The sequence below is a fragment of the Eimeria tenella genome, genomic scaffold, assembly GCF_000499545.2.
Source record: "Eimeria tenella Houghton genomic scaffold, Eth_scaff55, whole genome shotgun sequence".
Classification (NCBI taxonomy): Eukaryota; Apicomplexa; class Conoidasida; order Eucoccidiorida; family Eimeriidae; genus Eimeria; species Eimeria tenella.
Genome location: NW_013543412.1, coordinates 71,684 through 92,868, shown reverse-complemented (window position 1 = coordinate 92,868; position 21,185 = coordinate 71,684). Strand labels below are relative to the sequence as shown.

Sequence of the window (21,185 nt, the reverse complement as noted above, 5' to 3'; positions counted from 1 at the left end):
CGTAAAATTGTGAGCTACTGATGACAAGAAAACTGCAGTAAGTCTATTGTGTTCACAAACGCTTTGTCTTCTTCCCGAGCTTATTTTTCAAATTCTGCCGCGTGGCAAAATTGCGACGCTGCCGCGGAAGGCAGAATGCTGAATCCGCCAGCAAACTGGCCAGTCACATAGCACACACATTAAATGATGTGTCTCCAGAAAAGATACTTCACTTGTTGGTTGCCCACTTCCTCCAAAGATTCTAAAATGAATGTACCCTGGGGAAGCTGGGAGCTCCTGCTGCGCCGAACAAATCAGGGAGGGATGCGACCTGACAATCACCTTGGTACAGAGCAGACTACCACGTGAAGAATTACACTGCAAAGCCAGCTTAGCAACCAGCGATGTTAGGAGTGCCTTTCTTTGTAAGAACCTTAGTGAGCATCTAGAAAAATCTAGCTTTCACTGCAAATATTTCTGCACATCAGTGTGGAAATATGGTGTGGTCTTCCCCACAAGAATGCAGTGCGACACTTGATGGAAATGCGAAAAGAATAAATGCAACGAGGCTAGTACAGTGGGCTTGTCCCCCACTCTAATGGCTGGGCGCCTGTACGCGATGCAAGATAAGGCCCGCATAGCAGCTCGCCTTGCGCACGAACTAATTGTGTTGCACCCAAACTACCAAGCAATATTACAGAAGCAAGAGCGGGCCATAAGTGTGGCTGCCACTGACTATAAAACTGAAGTCGCATACTTGTGTAGTGTTCCGTCCAACAAACGGTTGAGGCCAAGGCCAGCCCTTCAAAAAAAATTATGTTCGTTGAAATTTTGGTAGCCAACTTCTTAACAACGGCAAGATGCTCCTCTGCTTCTGCGCTTGCTCGCTTTTGTAGCGCCTGGGCAAAAAGACCGTTGCTTGCAACGTAAAAACAACGCACTTCGAAATAGCCATCAAAGCCAGGAGGAGCACGAAGTCAACCACCAACATCCATTGGATTGCACTGCCTGTGTTTCCGTAGGCTCGACCTGCAATGCCAAACGTTTGGTAGACTTCCTCCTTCGTGTGCATGAGCAGAGTCCTGCTGGCCTCTGGGGGATCTTCCTGAAACTCGTTAGCCTCCAGGATACAGATGGCCAGAGCCTCGAATACCAGAAAGAATGGGCTCAAGTATGCAATCCAGCCTATGCCTGTAGGTAACGTCTTAGGGTTTGTTGTAAATCCGTTGACAAACATCAACAATGTGAACATGAGGGTTGCAGAGGCATTTGCCTCCGCAAACGACTTGCTCGCCAATGAACAGATGGCAGTCACTACGTCGCATATGACGAATCCAAGCGAGCCAACAAGATAGCAAGCCAACAAGGGAACGAACTGAAACCCAAATAGAAGCCACATTATAGTGACAAGTACTGCATCTCCCACTAATACGAAGAAATTTGCTACAAGGGATGTCGCAAACATGTACGGGACGGGGGAATAGTACCCATCCTCAACTTCCACTCGATACTGCGCTTTTTGCTGAACATACAGCGGCACTGTCCATAGGGACGAAGCCAGAAGGCTCAGAATCATCAGGAAAAGGGCTGATAACTGATAATACATGGATGCACGGCTTCGAACACCGAAAAACACCGCCCCAATCACCAGTCCTTGGACGACAGAGTCGCCCATGATTGCCATTAGAGTTGAACGGTCCCTCAACCACAGGCGAAATGCGCGCCTCCCCACCTCTTTGAACTGGACATATGGACCAGCCAGTTCCATTCCATCGACCTGCGAAGAACACACAGATGCTCACGCTCATATATTCACTTAGTTTTAGCAAGAATATTCACTTAGTCCTGCCTATATTCGTCCAGATTTAATAGCTTGACTGGAAACACGAGTGATTGCAACTTGAGAGAAAACGAACGTCATCGTTTAGTGGCGGTGGCGGGCACTCGTAGGCGAGCTCGACTCTCGATTGGACTAAGGGCCTCATCAAAGCATCATAGAAATCCACCAGAGTTTCGGCGTGTTCGCTATTCTGTGAAACAAGATCTAGGTAAAAGTCGGCAGGGTTTTGATGTGGGGGACAGGGAAACCCCAAGGCACTGAAGTACTGCAGCGCCGCATCCACGCGGCCGTTGTAGACACAACGTCCATCGTGGCTCAGCAACAAAAGCTGATCAAAGCACTGCATAATAGAGTGGGATGGTTGATGAATAACCGCCAGCACTGCCACGCCGCACTCAACACTGAGCCGTCGCAGGGCTTGTACAACCAATCGCGCATCTGCAGCGGAGAGGCCAGTTGTCGGTTCGTCGCACAGCAGGATCTTCGCATCACTCATAAGGCCTAAGAAGCATGTTCAAACAGGGCAGCTGCAGACAGCTGATTATAGCCGGAGATACTAAGCTCCACACAAAAAATGCGTGGGTCTTGATTTCCCTGTAGTCCCACCATTACAGTGCTCCGCAGCTTGCTCGTGACCCAGCCTTGTACCCAATGAGTTTCTGCAATACGTAATTGTGAGCTCACCAATGCCAAGGCTCAAACGCCGCTTCTGCCCCCCAGATATTCCGCGCTTCAAGTTATTGCCCACTTTGCTTTGTTGCACCTCGGCAAGTCCCAACAGGTCAAGGATTCGCTGTACAGCTTCTGCCTCTTGGATACGTCTCTCTTCACGGGTCCACTCGTGTGGCACTGCTTTGCGCAGACGGTAAGAGAACTGGAGGCACTCAATGACTTTCTCGTTGCCATCGTAGATGTCATCTTGCGTCACATATGAAGAAAACTGCAGCCAAATAAAGGAGCCACGGAGCAAAGAATACTTTACGTAGCCAGTCGCCTTAAAAGGTGGCTAGAATTAGTGTTGGCTACCCATGTTTCACTATCAACGAGCAAGAGTGCACAGGGAATAACCAGTACGGATGCTGCCTGCAGTGACACTCTCGAAAAGAGCCGTTGCCAACCCGGTCAAATTCTTTTGTGCGAGGTCTTCCATTTATAGCCACACGGCCAGAATGAGCCAAACTAGCACGCCCAGATATGATGCTCATCAATGTAGTTTTTCCGCAACCGCTCGGCCCCATTATAGCCACGAGCGACCCTGCAAAGAACAGCCCAGCCTCATACTTACTGCGCGTGTCACGCTTTGGCTGCACACTCTTCTACCTTCACACGGAAAGAATAAACTCACTGCAAGACCAAGACGAAAACTGCTATTGAGGGCTGCTTCTGTGGCGCGCCCAGCAAGTGAAGTCATGTTCAGTCATAAATGCTCCTCAGCAACTCACCGGAATGCAAGACAGTAGATAATGGGTAAAGGACGGGCTCCAGCGGCTTGGGGTCTAAGCGCTTGAGCTTGCCTGTGCGTAATAGAACTCTCCAGCTGACCCGGGACAAGGAAGACACAATGGGCAAACGGCCTAACGTGCTGCTACGGGGAGGAAGAGAGCAAGAAACTTCATCGAGCGTCAATTCAAAACGCATTTGATCCTGTACAGTGCAAGTCAGTGACACAGTCACAAGATCCCACGTTCACTTGCGAGTTGTTTTTCAACAATGTACATGTATAATCATGAGAGGCCTGCTCTTCCAGACAGTGGCGGAATTCTCACATGATTCGATTCTCCCGCAGAGCCAAATTGGACAGCGGCAGCGGCAGCTTCTCGTTGCTCTTGTGTTAACTTTATATGCTGTCCTGTTGTAGAATCAACGATGCGCCCGATGGCGCTGGCCGCCTGAAGTCAGTCAGGAAGGGCAGAAACGGTCAACAGAACCATACAGACCGGGCTGATAAAGATGAGGTATTCCTATACGGCATTGTATTGAGTCCCATTATGCCGTCAGTTCCTCTCCTTTTCCTGCTTACGCTGTTCATCTCCACGTACGCTTGTTTCGCGACATGGCTGCCGAGTGGCAACTCCGCATCCCTGCCTGTCATTAGACATACGGGTCCCAACGCAAAGAAGAAATGAAGGGAGAGTTAGCGCTTCTTTGAGGACAAGCACTACAGTCTTGACGCTGGCCAAAACTGCTGTGTCCAGGTAAGGAGTAAAGCCCAGAAAGGTCGGAAAAGAAGCCGATTTGTCCTAATATCGAATACGTGACTTAGCTCTAAATAACAATGTTTTGCGGCTGTTTCCCTTCTTATATAGAAGAAGCGCGTACAGCAGGAGCCGCCTGGAGACAGCATGAGGCCCCAGTGGGCTTGGGGGGACGCCTGGCACACAACTTTGAAGAAGGTCGATAAAAGTGCATAATCGCTGAAAAAAATTGCATAGTAATTGTTTAATGATGTGAACCCGAAGAAAAAATGACGTGAGGCGAATTTGCTTGTTGGGGTAGGCGGCTCAAGAAAGCCATTTGGCACTTGAAGGGCCCCCGCATGACAAAGACTTTGAAAATGGCCACATCCCTAAGAAAGCTTCACTCTTTGACGCAATCTGTCGAATTAAATATGACAATACGCCTCCTTTGGCGCATTCTTCCGCTCTTGGGAGGCTATGCGGCCTTCTGAAGGCTAATGGTGATCTGTGTTGAGCTCACCTCCTTCATCACTTGTTCTTCCTGAACAAGATGAACCCCTCTGTCTGCCTTGCACAGACATCGCTTTGTGTGGGAGCTCATAGTAGGGAGCATCTTCACACTGTCATAGTGGGGCGCAGCAAATGGACGAAAATGTAGACGATCGGCTTCAGGCCGAGGCGTTAAAAGTGCCAGCTCGAAAGAGGAAACGGAAGCAAACGCACCGGCAAGACGAGGGCAAGTCACTGAAGAAAAGGGACGTCAGGCCAAGGGAGAAGCCCCAGCCGTCCCTGACATGGCTACTACCGGGAGCTGCTCGAGCTCAGCGGAGGCCACTGCCTCGCCCCACGAAGCCTCCTCCACCAGGCATGAATCCTCTGAGAAGGTACTTCTATGTACTGCTGTAGCTTTCCTCCGCAGAGCGGCATCTCATGTACATGTCTGCACAAAGGCGGCAGTTTTGCGGGCAGTGTCTTGTGGAAATCTTAGACTGCGTATCTGTTTCTGTCGCCTTCTAGAGTTGGCGTATGGCGGAGCGTGAACGTAGGAGGGAATTCAAAAGAAGCTGTCTTCGTAACACTGGATGGTGAAGTTGTGGGCAAGGTAAGAAGAGCAAAATCTCCTGCAATGTCCTCAGCGGCTTTTTGTTTTTGAGGCTCATCTTCCCAATCGACTGCAACGAGCTGCCACACCCACTACGCAGTCGAATGTTTTGGCTCAGCCATTTTCTCATACCGTAGCTTATGCTTATTTACAGCTGACGCTTCATCCGTATCGCATTGAATACCGGGGCATATGATCAGTACGTTTGCGGGCTTGCTTTGCATGCACTCTCAGCCGCATAGCTACCACGCTGCCCAGAGAGATGAAGCGACACTTACTGCTGCAGGCATCCGCGGTACGTATTTTGCACGGGGTCTCTGTGACAAGTTAGAAAGGTGCAAGGCATAGGAGTATTTGTAGTTATTTGCGTGTTTGGGTTTGTGATCGTGTAGTTCTACTCATGTATATGCATTTAGTTGCACGCACTGGGCAAATGTGCTCAGACACACAGGTCTTTTTTGCGATAATTTTTGATAATTTAGACTCCATGCATGCGTATACATCGATGCATCCGGCGAAAAGTGTGATTTTACGAATACCCAAGCACTCATATTAGCAGCTTTTATGAGTGCCATCACTGCCAAGCACGCTGGCAAGATATCTGAATGGATGGCTACGCGTTTGCCACCAGCAGTTCATCGCCTAGATAAAGGATCCGCTGCAGTGTCGGTGCTCTGGATTTTGCTGTGAAGACTAGCTGCCATGTGACTGGAGAGTAGACTTCGCAAGTTTGTATCATCCGTCGCGCAGCTTGACAAGTTCGGGGCTGGTGCGCATGTGAAGGCCGTTTTAGCTTGCAGCAGGCTTTTAGCAGGTTGCTCCTCTCGTAGCAGCTTAGCCAGCTGTTTTATGAGGCTGATTCACAACTTGCTATGAGTTAGTATCTTGACTTATTATGAAACGCTCATGCAGCTCCGGTTCAAACACCGTTTCCGCGGTTTCAGAGGGCGATTTGCTCTTTTTATGGTATAATCTCATACTTTCGTGGGTGTGCGTTTTTATCCGCACATCTGCCAATTCATGTCTGGTCCAATTTGGATATTTGCACTAGAGTTTGGCCGTGTATCCGCAAATTCCCAAATAGCCCCCTGCACCGTATTATTAGCCGGCGACAGAATAAATGCTCCTGTAGGATCGGCTTTGGTTCTCTGGATTTTGCAGTTCGTGGAAAGGGGAGCCGTATAGAAATCCCGGAGAGTATTGCGCCTTATTCGTTGACAGCCAGGACAAGCAGCAACCTAGATCTTCGGCATTGGTGCCTCCCACCTCCTCTCATCAGGCAAGCTTCGTTTCACGGGGGCCCTTGAATGAGATATGCACACCGACTATTGCAGAAAACCTCGTGGTCACGTATCCTTCACGTTTTTGTTGCAGGGCTTATGCCTCCCTTGGGGTTGACAGCTTGTATCCGTGGCAAGCTCACTGTTTGCATCTTGCGCTGCCAAAAAAAGGCCATTCCACGCTCACAGAGGGTAAGATGCAGTTGAAAGGAACTAACAGATGCAGCTTCCTTCAACTTTTGGAACGAATTCTACGCGTTGCTGGTTGCTGGTGTGGCTTGGCACGCTAGGAGGTTCCCTATACTCTCCACCAGCAATCGTACTTTTCTTCAAGAACTAGTGTACATTTTTGGTTTATGTATACTGGGGTACAATTTATTCAGTCACTGAAGCGCCTGCGTGGCGATCTCTTGTCTACTGTGCCCCTACATCTGGTGGGAAGAGTCTGGTAGCCGAAGTGCTCCTTGCCAGGTAGGCAGACGAAGACAAGATTTCAGTACTTCAAAAGTACGAAATCCGTAGTAGTGAAGAACATTTTTGTACAAGCGGCGCATGGTTTAGGATCTGCAAATCTGCAAAGTGCGAAGCAGCGTAAAGCCGAGTCAAAAATGGCGTTAAGGTCTAGTAGCCAGTCTTCATACTTGGTGTTGCGTTACAGACGCCTGCTCTTCGAAGGCGTGCGCTCCTTGGTGATTGTGCCACATGTTTCCCTTTGCGCGGAGAAAGTCCAGCATCTTCGCCAGTTACTGGGCCCCTTGACGCTGCGCGTCGAAGCTTTTCATGCAGGAGCAAGTGAGCCGCAAGAGTACTGCAGACGCCCACGATTCCTGTACTTAAAGGAGATGGAAAAAGATGACATAGTTGTAGATGCCGGGTGATACCGAAGAACATCAAAGTGAAAAGACAGGAGCGGATCTGAAATGCGCCTTCAGCGCAACTGGCCCTTGTGCACTTTTGTTGCCCCTTAAGTGTATGGGGATGGCACAGACTACCAGCAACAAATCTTAAGAGCAATCCTTGCTGCTGCAGCATGCTTTTGAGCTATCAGATGCGGCTTCCAACTGGTATGCTGGAGTTGACGTGGCTGTCTGCACGCTCGAGAAGGCGAACATGATTATTAACAGGCATGTCATCACGCCCTAGACTCTCTGACGACCAGAGCAGCTTGCGGTATGACTCAAAGCCTTCTTTTGAAATTTTTCTTTCATTCTGAGCGAACTGAGTGTCATTTCAGGCTGAAACTGCTGCTGAAAACTTGAAATGTGTAGTTTAGGATCTCAAGTGTGTCTTTATAGGCTTGTTCTAGATCTACTGGTCCCCGAAGTCGCAACTGGTGATGTCCCGAACGAAGTTTCCAAGGCACTGGTCAAATGTGAGGTGCCAGAAGCAAGTCTGCCGCCTTCAGCGCAGGATGAGAGTGGATCATGGGCAAATGAGTGGTGGGAAAGCTTGCACTGTCGAATGGCAGTCGTAGGAGAAGACTTTCCAGTTGGCCTCGTCTGCGTGGATGAACTTCACTTCGTTGGAGACCCCCAGAGAGGGCATCTGCTCGAGATGGTTTTAGCGAAACTACTGTTTCTTAACGAAAGTCTTAAGAGGCGTATTCAACTGATCGGAATGTCCGCTACCTTACCGAACGCTCGCCAGGTGCGCTGCCACACTTAATGACGCACGCTTTGTAGCTTCAAATGGGAGTCTTATTCGGCGTCAGTCATACATCCTATGTTGCGCCAGCTTACCTGCCGCGATGTAAAGCTGGTCTGCTGTTTCCCACAGATTGCGGATTGGCTCAACGCTGAATTATTTGTAACTGACGAGCGGCCGTCCCCTCTGGACATCTTCGTGAAAGTTGGCCCAGAGGTCAGACCATCTTTGGTAGCTGCTGCCGCTGCAACAACATTTTCCCAAGTATAATAGGGTTACAATTCGTCTCAATACATGACATAAATGCGAGTGCCGAATGTACAACATCTCCGGGGGACTCTGAGGAGCATTGTGGAAAAGTGCTGCTTGGGGACGTGGAGTGGGAACTTTCATTACGAGGCATTTCATGTGCTTGCTGGCGGTTTCTGCAGGTGTTTTCGTGGGACAAGGCATCGGGACTACAGCTAGCACGCAAGTTGCATGGTGGATCTCTCTCTTTGCTTCCAGTTGGGGATGCTGCAACTTGCGCTGCAGCACGTGCCGTGCGAGCAGCCGCTTCTGCTTGCGCCGCTGCAACAGCAGGACTTTTGCCTGCCACCTTAGAGCACACAGCCGACTCAAGTGGTGGGCATGCTTTCATAGCTGCTTCTGCTCTGCGTTTCCTGAGAGAACAGCCTGACGCTGACTCGTCAGTGCTATCCTCACCAGGACGTGAAGACCCTTCCCGGCACTCAAAAACAGCTGCAACTACCGTGGGACTCCGCGCTGGATGGCAGGCGGATGCCGAGCATCTCGGGGCACTGACATGGGAGATTTTGCGAGAAGGCCGCAAAGTCATCATATTTTGCCCCACTCAGGAGTGGACAGCCCGCACTGCTAGTTTCCTTGCGAAGTGAGAGACCCTTATCGCTTGATGGGCCGTGCATATGCAGCAGCTGGTAAAGTTTAGCTGCCTCCACATCTGCTCACGCACAAGCAATTGTCTCCGTTTGGGCAGTGAATACTTCTTGGTAGAGTGTCTGCTTCTGAGAACGTGCAGAGCGCTGCCATTCTACAGACGAGCAGAGGCGTGGGCTGATCTGATAAAGCAGCGTACTGCTGCTCTTCTCGAAAGGCGAAGGCTCAGACACCCAGCGGCTGTGCAACCGTTTCTTCAGAATCAACAAAATGCTTCAGATGCCGTCCAAGAGCAGAAGAATCGCTTGCAGCAAGAGCAGAAGCAAGCTTATCTGGAAGCACTGGAAGAGCTTCTTGCCATGCCGGTCACTTTGCTCGCGCAGTTGCTGGTCCAAAGTCCCCATTTGTACGTTGAGCCACAGAACCTGAAAGGACGAGAAGAGCTGCAGTGGCATCTGAAGCAAATTTCACTTTTGCCTCCAACTACTATGCTTGCCGCAGTCTGTGAAGGCGTCGCTTACCACCATGCCGGTGAGACTTTTTAGTTCAAAGATGCTGACATTTGAGTCTCCAATTTCTGTTAGGGATGCTCTTCTGTTTTTCATTTCCCCTCACCCTGTCTGCTGACATGTTGTTTGCTTCACTTAGCTTAATGCTTCATGTTTTTGCGCCAGTTTGTGAGTCGGTTCTATGTATTTGTAACAGTTTGTCGAGTTGGATTCTTTCTCTCTGATGGCTATTTAAACACATCACGCGTCTGTTCTCGCTGCCAGGTCTAAGCGGGGAGGAAAGGGAGTTACTTGAGATGGGGTACCGCAAAGGCTACTTGAATGTGCTATGCGCCACGTCAACGCTTGCTCTTGGCGTAAACTTACCAGCTGCTCGCGTCATAATTCGGGCACCCCATGTATGCCAGTTATTCCCTTGGTATACTAGTTTTAACCCGTAGCTAACACGAATGTCCAAGAAATACCCCTTATGCGTCCGTGCTAACTTGGGGCTGCAAAAATGGTTATGGCGCTGTTCATCCTGCCATTCTATTAGCCGTGGCCTTGATCGTACGAAAAGCTGCCAGCAACTTTTTCCTGTGCTTAGCACAACGGCGTTTCATTGACTATCCGACGCTGTTCATTTCGTTTGGCTGTACGATTCGTGGATTTTTCAGTTTGGACGAGATGAGCTTCTTTCCCCGGGTCGCTTTCACCAGATGGCTGGTCGCGCCGGTCGCAAGGGGCTTGAACACAAGTGCGATGCAGTGCTTAACCTACATTTGCTGTTTCCCAGAAACTGGTCTAGTTCTTGCCTATGGGTTTCGTTCATGCAGGGATTAAAAGTGGACTCTCTGGAGCCACTTGTGGTACCTAGCTGCTGCACTACGAAGTAGTGCAGCAATAATGTAACTCTAGCCGCAGGGCACTAACGCAAGGGCCCCTCTGGAACAGGCTCATATGTTTCTATGCGTAGCTGAGTGCGTTTGACGCTTCCTTACTTTACAGAGGAGACGCCTACCTGATTTGCTCACCCACGACTTTACCACACGTTCGAAAACTGCTCGATGCTGTAGCCTCGGCAGATATGTCGGACTCTGCAAGCTGTACCCCGAAGTGCTGCGTGAATGCGGTGACATCCAATCTGAGGGGACAACACCTCTGCCGCTTCTTCCTCGAGGCTGTACATGTGCTTCTGCCGCTAGTCCGTCGTTGGAGGGAGACTCCGAAGAGCTTGGCGAGCTGTGCATTCGTTGACGTTGCAGCTATTTTGCTGCGCTGCACTCTTCGGGGTCACCAGGTATGCTTTGTGAGTACTCAGGCTACTGCTTTGGAAAGGAATTTCGCCATCGACAGGGAAATGTTGTATTTGAGGCAGTCAGAACTCATGATTGTGGCAAGTGGAGTCCCGTAAAAAGCAGCTTAAGCCCCTTCACGCTGCGCTTTGTTTCGGCAGGAGCCGCATACGTTGCTCGTTAGGGAAGCTGCAGAGGCTGCTCGTTACCTGCATACGTACTATCTCATTGAAGCTGAGCCTAGTGGACCTCTTCCCATCTGCCGCACTGACGAATCCGCCGGTATCAAGAGCTGCAGTGGCTCGTATGGAATTTCCGAGGCAAACCCACAAATATCAGCTACCACACTAGGAAGACCACACTGGGACATCGCGTCAGAAAAGTCAGTTAGCGTTGTAGCAGCTGCTGATGAAAAACGCAGGCACCCGCTGCGCTCTCTCGCCTTTCCTTCGGCATGCCTATCGGCCGCTTGCAGGCTGCTCTTGCAGCAGTATCCCTGTTTGCGGTCTCCCGTAGTTCTTGCCAGGATGCTGCAAGGGTGTGAAATCAAAGAGAAGGCCAGAGAAGGGCTTGTTTCTGACTCCTCTGGCAGTGCTCAGCAACTTGTGATTAATGCAGCAGCGACCCCTTCAGGGAATTTACCTGTCTTGCCAACCGGTTTTGCTATGAAGGTCGGCGCTGTTGGTCGAAGTAATTTAACGCCGACCTGTGGTGAAAGCGATGCATTTGCGTCAAGTGTCCGCTTACATTTCCGTGGGCTTGAAGCGTTGGCTACGCACCTAGATGGGGAACATAACCTCAGAAATAACTCAAAAGTGACTGACCTGGGTGAAATGGCGGCGACTTGGAGGGATATTGGGGGCCAGATCGCAACAACAGAAGTGGGAGGAGCAGCGGTTGAGGCAGGAGTTGCACCATGGGAAGCAGCTGAACTATTTGCTGACATATTCAAGGCGAGCGTTCTAGGTCAGAGTTACATTTCCGTCAGCAAAGTTGATTTTGCAGAATCAAGCTGCAAAGTGCAGATCCAATGTGCTCTTTGTAAAACAGCCACAGTCAGCACGCAAGGAGACAGATCCTCGGCTATTCGCAGCCTGTGGTATTACAGGTCTTTGCGCGTGTACGGAGCTTCACCTCATCTTTATCGCTGCAGTAGCTGTTGGAGGCGAAACACAGCCACACTGGCAGTCGTACCTCTCTGTATACGACAGACTTGACTCGAGCTGCAGGTCAGTTCGTGCCTTTCTTTTGCGAAGAACTTTTATCATTTGTGCTGCAACGTTTTAGAGACTCAGACGTGTGCACTTGCAAGAGCTACAGAACTCCACGAAAACAAAGTATCAGATGGGTCTCGTTGCAAGTGGTTGCATTCAGGCGAGTTGCTGACGCCCTGGGCATTCGTAGGCAATTTATTTCCAGGGAAGCCGTCAAAACGCAAGGAGCACCTCGCCGGTGCACAAATGACACCGCTGACCTCCTGCTTTCTGAAAGGTTGGCGGTCATGCCCTTTCCCATAACTCCACTGTGGTTGGAAGAGGAATCGTTGTTTGGTACCTCTACTGTAGCTAGAAGTGGACGTTTAGCCTACAGTTATTTTGGAAGGCCCCGAAAGTGGTGCTATTTGAAATAGTGCAATATGTGAACTCGCTTCAGGCTAAGTTTCAGTCAACTTCGAGCGCGCGTAGACTTAGAAATTCATCGTCGCTTTTATTATGCGCTGCTGTTGCATGAGATATACCGAGAAGGGGAAGCGTACGAGTCCGCCATGCGCAGGCAAGTGGCAGCCAACGCAAGCTGTACGTAACCACAGCGCTCACCACTACCCAGGTTAATAAGCAGAAGTAAACCAAAGGGCTAGTTAAACTGTGTAAATTCGCAGGTTTGGTGTCACCAGAAGCACACTAATGGCATGTGCAACACAAGGGGCGCTTGTTGCCTCCACTGTTGCGTCTTTCCTCCGCATCCTTCGTCCTCAAGAGTGCGTTCTACTCTCATGCGTAGTCCGATTTTAAGCACCTCCCAAATTAGTGCACGCAGGTGTTTTTGGAATCAGCAGAAACTTAATACTGCTTAGTGTCACACGAGTGGCAACGTGATTTTTCGCGGTCGATATTTTCAGGGCAGCGCTGTCGGAAATCTGTTTTGTGCTGGCGGGGAAACTTAAGCTTGCCTGTTCGCCCACAGGAGCGCTGGCTTCGGCCTTAGTGGACCCATCGAGAAAAGATAATTTTCCCGGTGGAAGTGGAGAAGAGCACGGGGATTCAGCTGCCTTACAGCATCTGTTGCAACTCGAAGGCATGACGCCAAGAAGGGCGGCAGCCCTTCGCGCTGCTCAAATCTACAGCTGTGCTCAGATTGTAAACTCGTCCCTGTATGATATCTTTAAGGTATGCGCCATGCCTCAGCACTCCGTCGTACTAAGCGTTTGATGTCACGGTTGGCCGCAATTTCAAGAGATCTAGGCTCGTGTTTCTGTGCCAGGCACTAGAAGCAGCAGAGCCAGCAGTTTTAGCTCCGGCTCAGCCTGAGGCTCAAGATGTTTGGAAGTCCAAGTTGCGCCGGCAGCGCGCTCGCCTATTGGCGGTCAGCGTGAAGCTGAAGGACGCAGCGCAGAAGGAGCAGGCAGTGAGATTACAGGTAAACGTCTATGGGCAACCTAGCAAAAGCTTGAATGAAGCAGCTTCAACGCATATGGTAAATTCTGCTGGTCTCCACCTCTTGGTGCAACTTGTTTAGGCGCTAGAAGATGAAGCAGCGGAGCACTGGTCGTTGGTGGGAAAGGTTGCTGATAAGTCTGGAGATGAACAGGACTTAGGTCCCCAGGAGCGCCTACAGGTTTGAATGCTGGATATCCGGCTCGCGTCAACACACTTTGCAATAGGAAGCAATTCCTGTACTGTGCGACGCGAAAAACAGCTGTACAGAGAGAGAGCTGGCGTCTGCACTATTGCAAAGCCTAGCTCAGGCGTGTGCGTCTTTCACTGCTGGAATAGACCCTATTGGCCACTCACTGTCAGCCGCGCTACTAATGGCATCCGGCGAAGCTGCAAGGCAAGTGCTCTGATAGCACAGCGACGTGTGAAAGCATTTTGTTGACGAAAAAATGAGAATCTGTCAGTTCCTCAGTATTTTTAGCACCTAGAAGGCTAATATGTGACATGGCGGACTGATCCCCGTACGCTGCTGAGTTGCGGAATCGCACACTTGAATGCCCCCTAGCGAATGGAATCCTGCGGGCATAACCAGGGCACGTACGCTGATACGCTGCCCTCTCCATACTCCATGCAAACGGCAGGCCACGCAGTTCGCTCTATGACAGAGCGCGAGCAGTTAAACGCAAGAGCTAAGCTACATACCTGGCTCAAGACAGAGCAATTCAAAGGCGAATCTCTTCGATGACCGCGGGCCGAGGGGTCCGAGCGTCTGAACGAACAATGTGAGGAACTGCAGGAGCTTGCGCGAGGGATCCTCTAGTGCTCACCTTGCGAACGTGAGGGAAACATAATAGTTACCAGCTGGCTTGGGCCTTCCAGGACAAACGGCTCGAGTTCTGATAGCTTGACATTAAGCACGAGTTGCAGAGCAGTGTTAAGCCTGTTGATGACTTCTAACTCCACATGGAATGGTCGATCGACCTGCAGTAACAAGCAACTTTACGAAAAATCTAACAGCTGACGCTCAGCTGCACTATCCAGTTTGAACTGAATACTCCTCATCTTACCTCCACTGATGATGGAAATGAAGCTAGACGGACTTCAAGCGGCTGCATCGGCTGAGGCACATTTGTCAGCAGGTAATCGCTTACGGTTCCAACACCCCCGGTTGATGTGCGCCATTGAAGTGTTAGTTGTCCCAAGTTCGGCACGTGCTGGAGGAGAGCACACGCACGCGGTCATCTGGTCAGTTTGCAAGTAGGAATTCCCGCGATTCTACAATAGCGAGGTGTGCAGTCCCACCTTCGCTAGGTCTTCCAAAAACAGCTGAGGATTTGTGGGAAAGAGCGCAAAGAGTACAGTAAAACAGTCCTTAGGGCGAAAGTTGTGAATTCCTTTGCAGAATCTGTGCGCAGAGCCAGCATCCAAGATCCTATCTGTACCTGTACACGAGCTGCCAATTTGCCTGTGCGTGTTACCATTTCATCAGGCAAGAAACACCCACCACTGGAAGGAAATTTGAACAATTGTTAGCGATTGCATGACGGCACAAAAACTTACGACTCTGAAGCAGGAGCACAACAATCGAGCCGGGTGCATTCCAAACCCTCGGCGCACAGTATTGTGGCCTCATTCAGAAAAACAAACTGCTGAGATACATTAAGTAGTGTGCATTCAACAACCGTTTTGTCCTGAGAACAGGAAAGTGGAATACAGAATGACGCTTGCTAGTTGCAAACTCATGCCTTTCCACATGCATGTTTCGTTCCTACAAGCTGGAGAAAACTACGAAGGTCGTACTTGCAGGTGCGCAATGCGATGGGTAACCTTGAATGGGCTCTGAGCAGTAAATCTGAATGACTTCTTGAAGGATTTCGGCTCCGCAGATGAAGCGATGTAGTGTGAAATGGAGCAAACGAGCCTAGTGGGAGACAATGTCCACATACAACAAATTCATGGGAGCCTTCTCTCTCTACATCTGTCTCTAAGCTTGAATCAGTGCACGGAAGAATAACCTACATGCATGTTCCGGACTCCTCAAGCTGGTGCTGAATCGTGCAGTCGAACGAATCTTCAGGATTCAAGCTTAAAACAGGATCCTCAGAATTGTCGAATAATACATATCTGAAGTGCCCTAGGAAAAGCTCAACCTTCACAAAAAGGCCAACGCAAGATATTGCAGCTTTTCAACACATGTACTTGCTGTTCAGACAACTTTGCAAAATCAGCAAGCGTGGGACTCACCTGCAGCTTAACGTTGTTGGCTTGAACTGCTGATGTGTTCGTAATATTGAGGTATGCCGAGAAGACTTCCCCACTAAAGACTCGCCTAACCACCAAGAAAAAAGAATAGAGACGCGTACGCTTCTCTTCAGTGTTTAGTGCTCCCAAGACTGCCGAGATCCCTCATATGCGGATGTTTCTGTGAACGACGCTACTGCCCTACCCTTGTGTTACTGGCAGTAGCAGGGCATGAGCACTCGAAAGCCACTTCTCATTGACCGCCTCCTCTGTGGCAGCCTGCAATGCATCAGCATCTTCGCGCGCTGCGTCGCGCAGAGAAACAAGTGGCCATACGTTAGTTTCCCATGATGGCTGCGAAAGCCGCATAACCTTCTGAAAACAGTCAGCCCAAATTTTGAAATGAGAGTCGTTTTCGCTTAGTTCCTGTATTACTGGTCAGCAGCTGCATTGCTGCCAATGCTTAGCCCTCACCAAGGAGAGATATTCTCTGTCATCGGCAGCCATGTTCCTGCGTGTGTCTGATCCGCCACCTGCGAAGGTTCCTTCTTCGGAACACGGACAGCTGTAAAGTTTATTGGCGTTGTGGTAGAGTCATGTTTGATATTTCAGTCATAAGCGGAAACATTTCATCGTGCTTGAGCGCAGCTGAGCGCGAGGAGGGCCTCTACAAGCAACATGCGTGCGCCGCACTATGATGTACCTAGACACCCGTTTCAGGAATCAAGAGGCCCGTCTTGATTGTACTGAAATAAACTAAATTCTTATGTTATGAACATACACACACGACTTTGTTTTACTACGGGAGGCACATAATCAAATGTGCATTGATTGCATGCTAGTGTGAGGCTCAAGCTCTGAAGGGTTAAAGTCCCAAAAAGGAGGAATTTGGCAAATAAACGAAGTTCTACTGAGATTATAGGTAATTAGAGGAGCGTTTTCATGTCGAAAGCTTCAGTTGCGACGGAGGATCACGCTCCGTCGAAGAATGGCACCATGATACCACTAGCCTATATTCTCGTCACGAACAAAATGCCATTCGCCTCTGAAAGCCTTGTAGGTTCCACTACACTGAAAGGCTTATTACCAAAGCCAGCCTAGTCTGAGAATTGATTACTTTTAGTTGGATTCAAGATCGCAATGCGTACAGCTACAGCATCTGTATGCGAATTCAGACACTCACGGTACAAGGAGCGTGAGCTACGTGGCAGTGTACAGACACCCCGCACAATGACTAACAGCTGAACACCACTATGTGCGCCAGAGTTTTCCAGAGTTCTCCACCCTGGACTCGACTGAACAAAATTTTCCCTTTTCAGCTACGTTCTTCCGGCCAAGATGAGGAACGCGGCAAGTGTTGGTCTTTGCGTTGGACTCTCTGCGATTGGAGCACTGGCAAATGATGTCCTCAAACCAGAGGCCGATTACCGAGATTTCCGCCACTACCAGCTCAGCAATGGCATGCACGCCATAGCGGTGCATCATCCTCGATCTAATGAGGCAGGCTTCGCAGTGGCTGCAAATACTGGCAGTTTGTACGATCCTGAAGATGTACCTGGCTTGGCGCATTTTCTTGAACACATGCTGTTTCTTGGGACGTCAAAGTATCCCGAGCCTGAAAGCTATGATAGCTTTTTGACACAAAACGGCGGAGCGAACAATGCTTATACTGACGAAGAGAAGACAGTCTTTTTCAACAAGGTTACAGACAGCGCTTTTGAAGAGGCCTTGGACCGTTTCTCCGAGTTTTTCAAAGCTCCTCTCTTCGACCGCAAGTACGAAGAAAAGGAGGTCAACGCGATTGACGCCGAGCACCAGAAAAACATTCCCAACGATGACGAGAGGGCGTGGTACACAATTCGCTCTCTTGCCAAGGGGCCTATGTCCCGATTCGCCACTGGGAATTCCGCAACTCTGAGTACTAATCCGAAAGCGAAAGGAATTGACCTGGTTGACCGCCTGAGAGACTTCCACAGCAAATACTACTGTGGATCAAACATGGTAAGTGGTGGCCTGTTGGTAAATTCGCTTCGAAGTTTCACACAATGCCTGAAATTAGGTTGCTGTCACAATTTCACCGCGATCTCTTGATGAGCAAGAATCGCTGATAAGGGAGAAACTCGAAGGTAACATCATGTTCAACTGGATGTTAAAAGCATCGCCCATCATCATTGGTAATAGGCATATCGGCGGGTCACGCTGACTGGCTCGGGATGGTTCAGTGCCCTGGACCTATGTTCGACACCGTCAAGCCGTTTGACCACACCAACAGTGGAAAGTTCATTCACCTCCAGAGCTTTTCTTCGCAGCCTAGCCTTTGGGTTGCATTTGGTCTCCCACCCACTCTTACCTCTTACGTGAGTTCAACATTGCGCCCTTCTCTTCTTCAGAAATGCATCTAAGGAATCTTTCAGAAAAAGCAACCTACCAGCGTACTCACGTATCTACTTGAGTACACTGGAGAGGGATCTTTGGCGAAGCGCCTCCGGCTGCTAGGTCTCGCTGATGGCATTTCTCCAGTTGTTGACAGGAATACCATCAGCACGCTTCTTGGCTTGAAGGGTGAGTAATTTAAATCAATAAAAAGAGATATTCATACTCACATGTTGGCGCAGTGGACCTGACCCAGAAAGGTGCTACCCATCGGGGGCTCGTCCTTCAGGAGATATTTTCGTACATTAACTTCTTGCGCGATCACGGTGTCGGCCACGACTTGGTTTCGACTTTGGCCCAACAGTCGCATGTCGATTTCCACACAACGCAACCAAGCTCATCTCTGATGGATGAAGCAGCTCGCCTAGCTCACAATCTATTGACCTACGAGCCGTATCATGTAGTGGCTGGGGATTCCCTCTTGATTGATGCGGACCCTCGTCTGACGAACCAGCTGCTTCAGGAGATGTCGCCATCTAAAGCGATCATCGCCTTTGCTGATCCCGAGTTTTCATCGAAAGTCGAAAGCTTCGAGACGGATCCATATTATGGAGTGCAGTTCAGAGTGCTTGACTTGCCTCAGCACCATGCAGTAGCCATGACCGTCTTAACGGCCTCACCAAACGCTTTCCGCATGCCGCCTCCACTTCTGCATATCCCTAAGGCTTCAGAACTAGAAATTCTCCCAGGTCTTCTTGGGCTTAATGAGCCAGAGCTCATCAGCGAACAAGGAGGCAACGCAGGGACAGCAGTGTGGTGGCAGGGCCAGGGCTTTTCTGCCCTTCCCAGAGTCGCTGTGCAGTTGAGCGGGAGCATTGCAAAGGACAAGGCAGATTTGCTTTCTCGCACCCAGGGTTCTGTTGCACTTGCTGCAATTGCAGAACATCTACAAGAGGAAACTGCGGATTTCCAGTATTGCGGAATTACACACAGCCTGGCCTTCAAAGGAACCGGATTCCACATGACATTCGAAGGCTACACTAAGACACAACTCGACAAGCTCATGAGTCACGTGGCCAGTGTGCTCAGGGACCCTTCTGTGGTAGAATCCGAGCGTTTCGAGAGGTAAGGCAACACACTATTACTATGCACGAACCTTTCAAGATTGGTGAAACCTCCAGAGTCAAGCAAAAGCAAATAAAATTGCTTGCTGACCCAGCGACCAACATGGCATTTGAGCATGCTCTCCAAGCCGCCGCGATTTTGACAAGAAATGATGCATTTAGTCGCATGGATTTGCTCAATGCACTTGAGCAGACCACTTACGACGACTCAATCGCCAAGCTCAGCGAGCTCAAGAATGTCAGTTAGCCAGTCATTGAGAAACTTTCGTTCATTGCTTATTTGCTTTTCCCCTTTCAGGTCCACGTGGATGCCTTTGTCATGGGAAATATAGACCGTGATCAGTCACTCTTGTTGACTGAAAGCTTCCTCGAACAAGCAGGATTCACACCCATTGAACATGATGATGCTGTGGAGTCTCTTGCAATGGAACAAAAACAGACTATTGAGGCAACACTTGCAAACCCCATTAAGGGAGACAAGGACCACGCGAGTCTGGTTCAATTCCAGCTTGGCGTTCCTTCCATTGAGGAACGTGTGAACCTTGCTATCCTCTCCCAGTTCCTGAATCGTCGCATCTACGATTCACTTCGAACGGAAGCTCAATTGGGGTATATAGCTGGAGCAAAGGAATCTCAGGCAGCATCAACAGCACTTCTTCAGTGCTTCGTTGAAGGCTCCAAGAGCCACCCTGATGAAGTAGTGAAGATGATCGACGCAGAGCTTGCAAAGGCGAAAGACTACATTTCCAACATGCCTGAAGCAGAGCTGAGTCGCTGGAAGGAGGCAGCTCATGCCAAGCTTACAAAAGTGGAGGCCAACTTTTCCGAAGACTTCAAGAAATCGGCGGATGAGATATTTTCTCATGCAAATTGCTTCTCCAAGAGGGACTTGGAGGTCAAGTATCTGGACAATGACTTTTCTCGCAAGCACTTGCTCCGGACTTTCACGAAACTGTCTGACCCTTCAAGAAGAATGGTTAGTTTATTCGATCTTTTGCTGAATCTACCAAGCTATAAACCGGAAAAACGTCAGGTCGTGAAACTTATTGCTGATCTTGAGCCTGCCAAGGAGGTCACGCTCATTGGAGAAGCTAAAGGCCAAGATGCGGCGCTCCTCCGCCGTGGCGATACCGGTGAGTTAAATTGGCACATAGTTTGTTGAAACGTCAACTGACAAACGTTCTGCAGCCGAAGAAGTTGTCAAGGCGCCAACTAAGCTTCTTAGCCTTGAGGACAAGTTCGTGTCTCAAGTTCAACAAGCAAACGGCTACTTCCCCGATGTGTCTATCTGCGAGCTACCTCCAAGCCTTCTCTCGCTGTTCGAGCTCTTGGAGGATCTTTGAGCTATGTACAACTCAACTGTTCACAGGCCACACTAACTAAACCCTTTCTACGCTTCCACGCCATGGAAAACGTGTTTTGTAACAGTTAATCGATTTGGATATTTTTTTGGTTGTATTTTGCAGTTAAAGTTGCACAGAGTTTGTCGTAGTCCAGAGTTCTAGTTTGAAAGCCCAGCAGCGGTGAGGGGCAATTTTTGCAACGACCGCCACAGGCAGTAAATGGTAGACCAATATGTGCACAAGAAACAGTCGGAAACGCCACTTTTCAGTTCTGAACGTATGAGGATGTCAAAATGCTGGGCGAAAATAGTTCATCGATGAACAGGCTAGAATTTTGCTTTAATCATAGGCTGTGTGAAGTACTTTCAAATATTTCCAGCCACGGCGCTCCTTCTCTCCCAAACAAAAACTCAGTCTCTACAGGACTGTCGAAACATTGTCGATGATTTGAGAACAGAGTGACGGTAATCGGCGTTTGATCAAGGATTTGGCGGAGCTCTAAGAAAGCGTTCATGCACTTATGAAAAATGGAAAGAGCAGGATCAAATAGTTTTCTCGAAAACATGAATTCACCATTTCCTAACCATTTTACTATTTTCGTGAAAATTTCGGAAAAGACAACTGGGTAGATAGCAAGTAGCCCGGCGCAGAGAAGCGATCTGAACGCAGAAGAAAACCAGCTCACAGTGAAGATTTTGTAAATGGATCCCAACGCTTTCGCTGAATAATGCTGCATAGGGCAGAGAGT

General features: G+C 49.5%; 4 protein-coding genes across 4 annotated transcripts; 2 read left to right on the top strand and 2 right to left on the bottom strand.

The window, feature by feature from the left end:
• Positions 1 to 793: 793 nt before the first annotated feature.
• Positions 794 to 3,911, bottom strand: ETH_00001745 (ABC transporter, putative; the record flags this gene model as incomplete). Its single annotated transcript, XM_013377554.1, has 7 exons — positions 794 to 1,756; positions 1,896 to 2,320; positions 2,504 to 2,759; positions 2,938 to 3,074; positions 3,262 to 3,463; positions 3,586 to 3,708; positions 3,840 to 3,911. 7 exons carry the CDS (start codon positions 3,909 to 3,911, stop codon positions 794 to 796), a joined length of 2,178 nt encoding a protein of 725 aa, XP_013233008.1.
• Positions 3,912 to 6,986: 3,075 nt separating this feature from the next.
• ETH_00001740 (DNA polymerase theta, putative) lies at positions 6,987 to 13,543 on the top strand (the record flags this gene model as incomplete). Its single annotated transcript, XM_013377553.1, has 13 exons — positions 6,987 to 7,252; positions 7,674 to 8,025; positions 8,155 to 8,238; positions 8,454 to 8,914; positions 9,062 to 9,450; positions 9,693 to 9,826; positions 10,085 to 10,164; positions 10,416 to 10,707; positions 10,864 to 11,668; positions 11,811 to 11,931; positions 12,822 to 13,089; positions 13,184 to 13,339; positions 13,439 to 13,543. 13 exons carry the CDS (start codon positions 6,987 to 6,989, stop codon positions 13,541 to 13,543), a joined length of 3,513 nt encoding a protein of 1,170 aa, XP_013233007.1.
• A 629-nt stretch (positions 13,544 to 14,172) lies between these two features.
• ETH_00001735 (uncharacterized protein) lies at positions 14,173 to 16,104 on the bottom strand (the record flags this gene model as incomplete). Its single annotated transcript, XM_013377552.1, has 9 exons — positions 14,173 to 14,337; positions 14,424 to 14,570; positions 14,659 to 14,761; positions 14,974 to 15,047; positions 15,157 to 15,277; positions 15,376 to 15,506; positions 15,601 to 15,685; positions 15,803 to 15,972; positions 16,072 to 16,104. 9 exons carry the CDS (start codon positions 16,102 to 16,104, stop codon positions 14,173 to 14,175), a joined length of 1,029 nt encoding a protein of 342 aa, XP_013233006.1.
• Positions 16,105 to 16,935: 831 nt separating this feature from the next.
• On the top strand, positions 16,936 to 20,437 carry ETH_00001730 (insulysin, putative; the record flags this gene model as incomplete). Its single annotated transcript, XM_013377551.1, has 7 exons — positions 16,936 to 17,598; positions 17,820 to 17,954; positions 18,012 to 18,159; positions 18,213 to 19,095; positions 19,152 to 19,332; positions 19,393 to 20,227; positions 20,283 to 20,437. The coding sequence occupies 7 exons, from the start codon at positions 16,936 to 16,938 to the stop codon at positions 20,435 to 20,437; spliced, it is 3,000 nt and encodes a 999-aa protein (XP_013233005.1).
• Between the last annotated feature and the right edge of the window lie 748 nt (positions 20,438 to 21,185).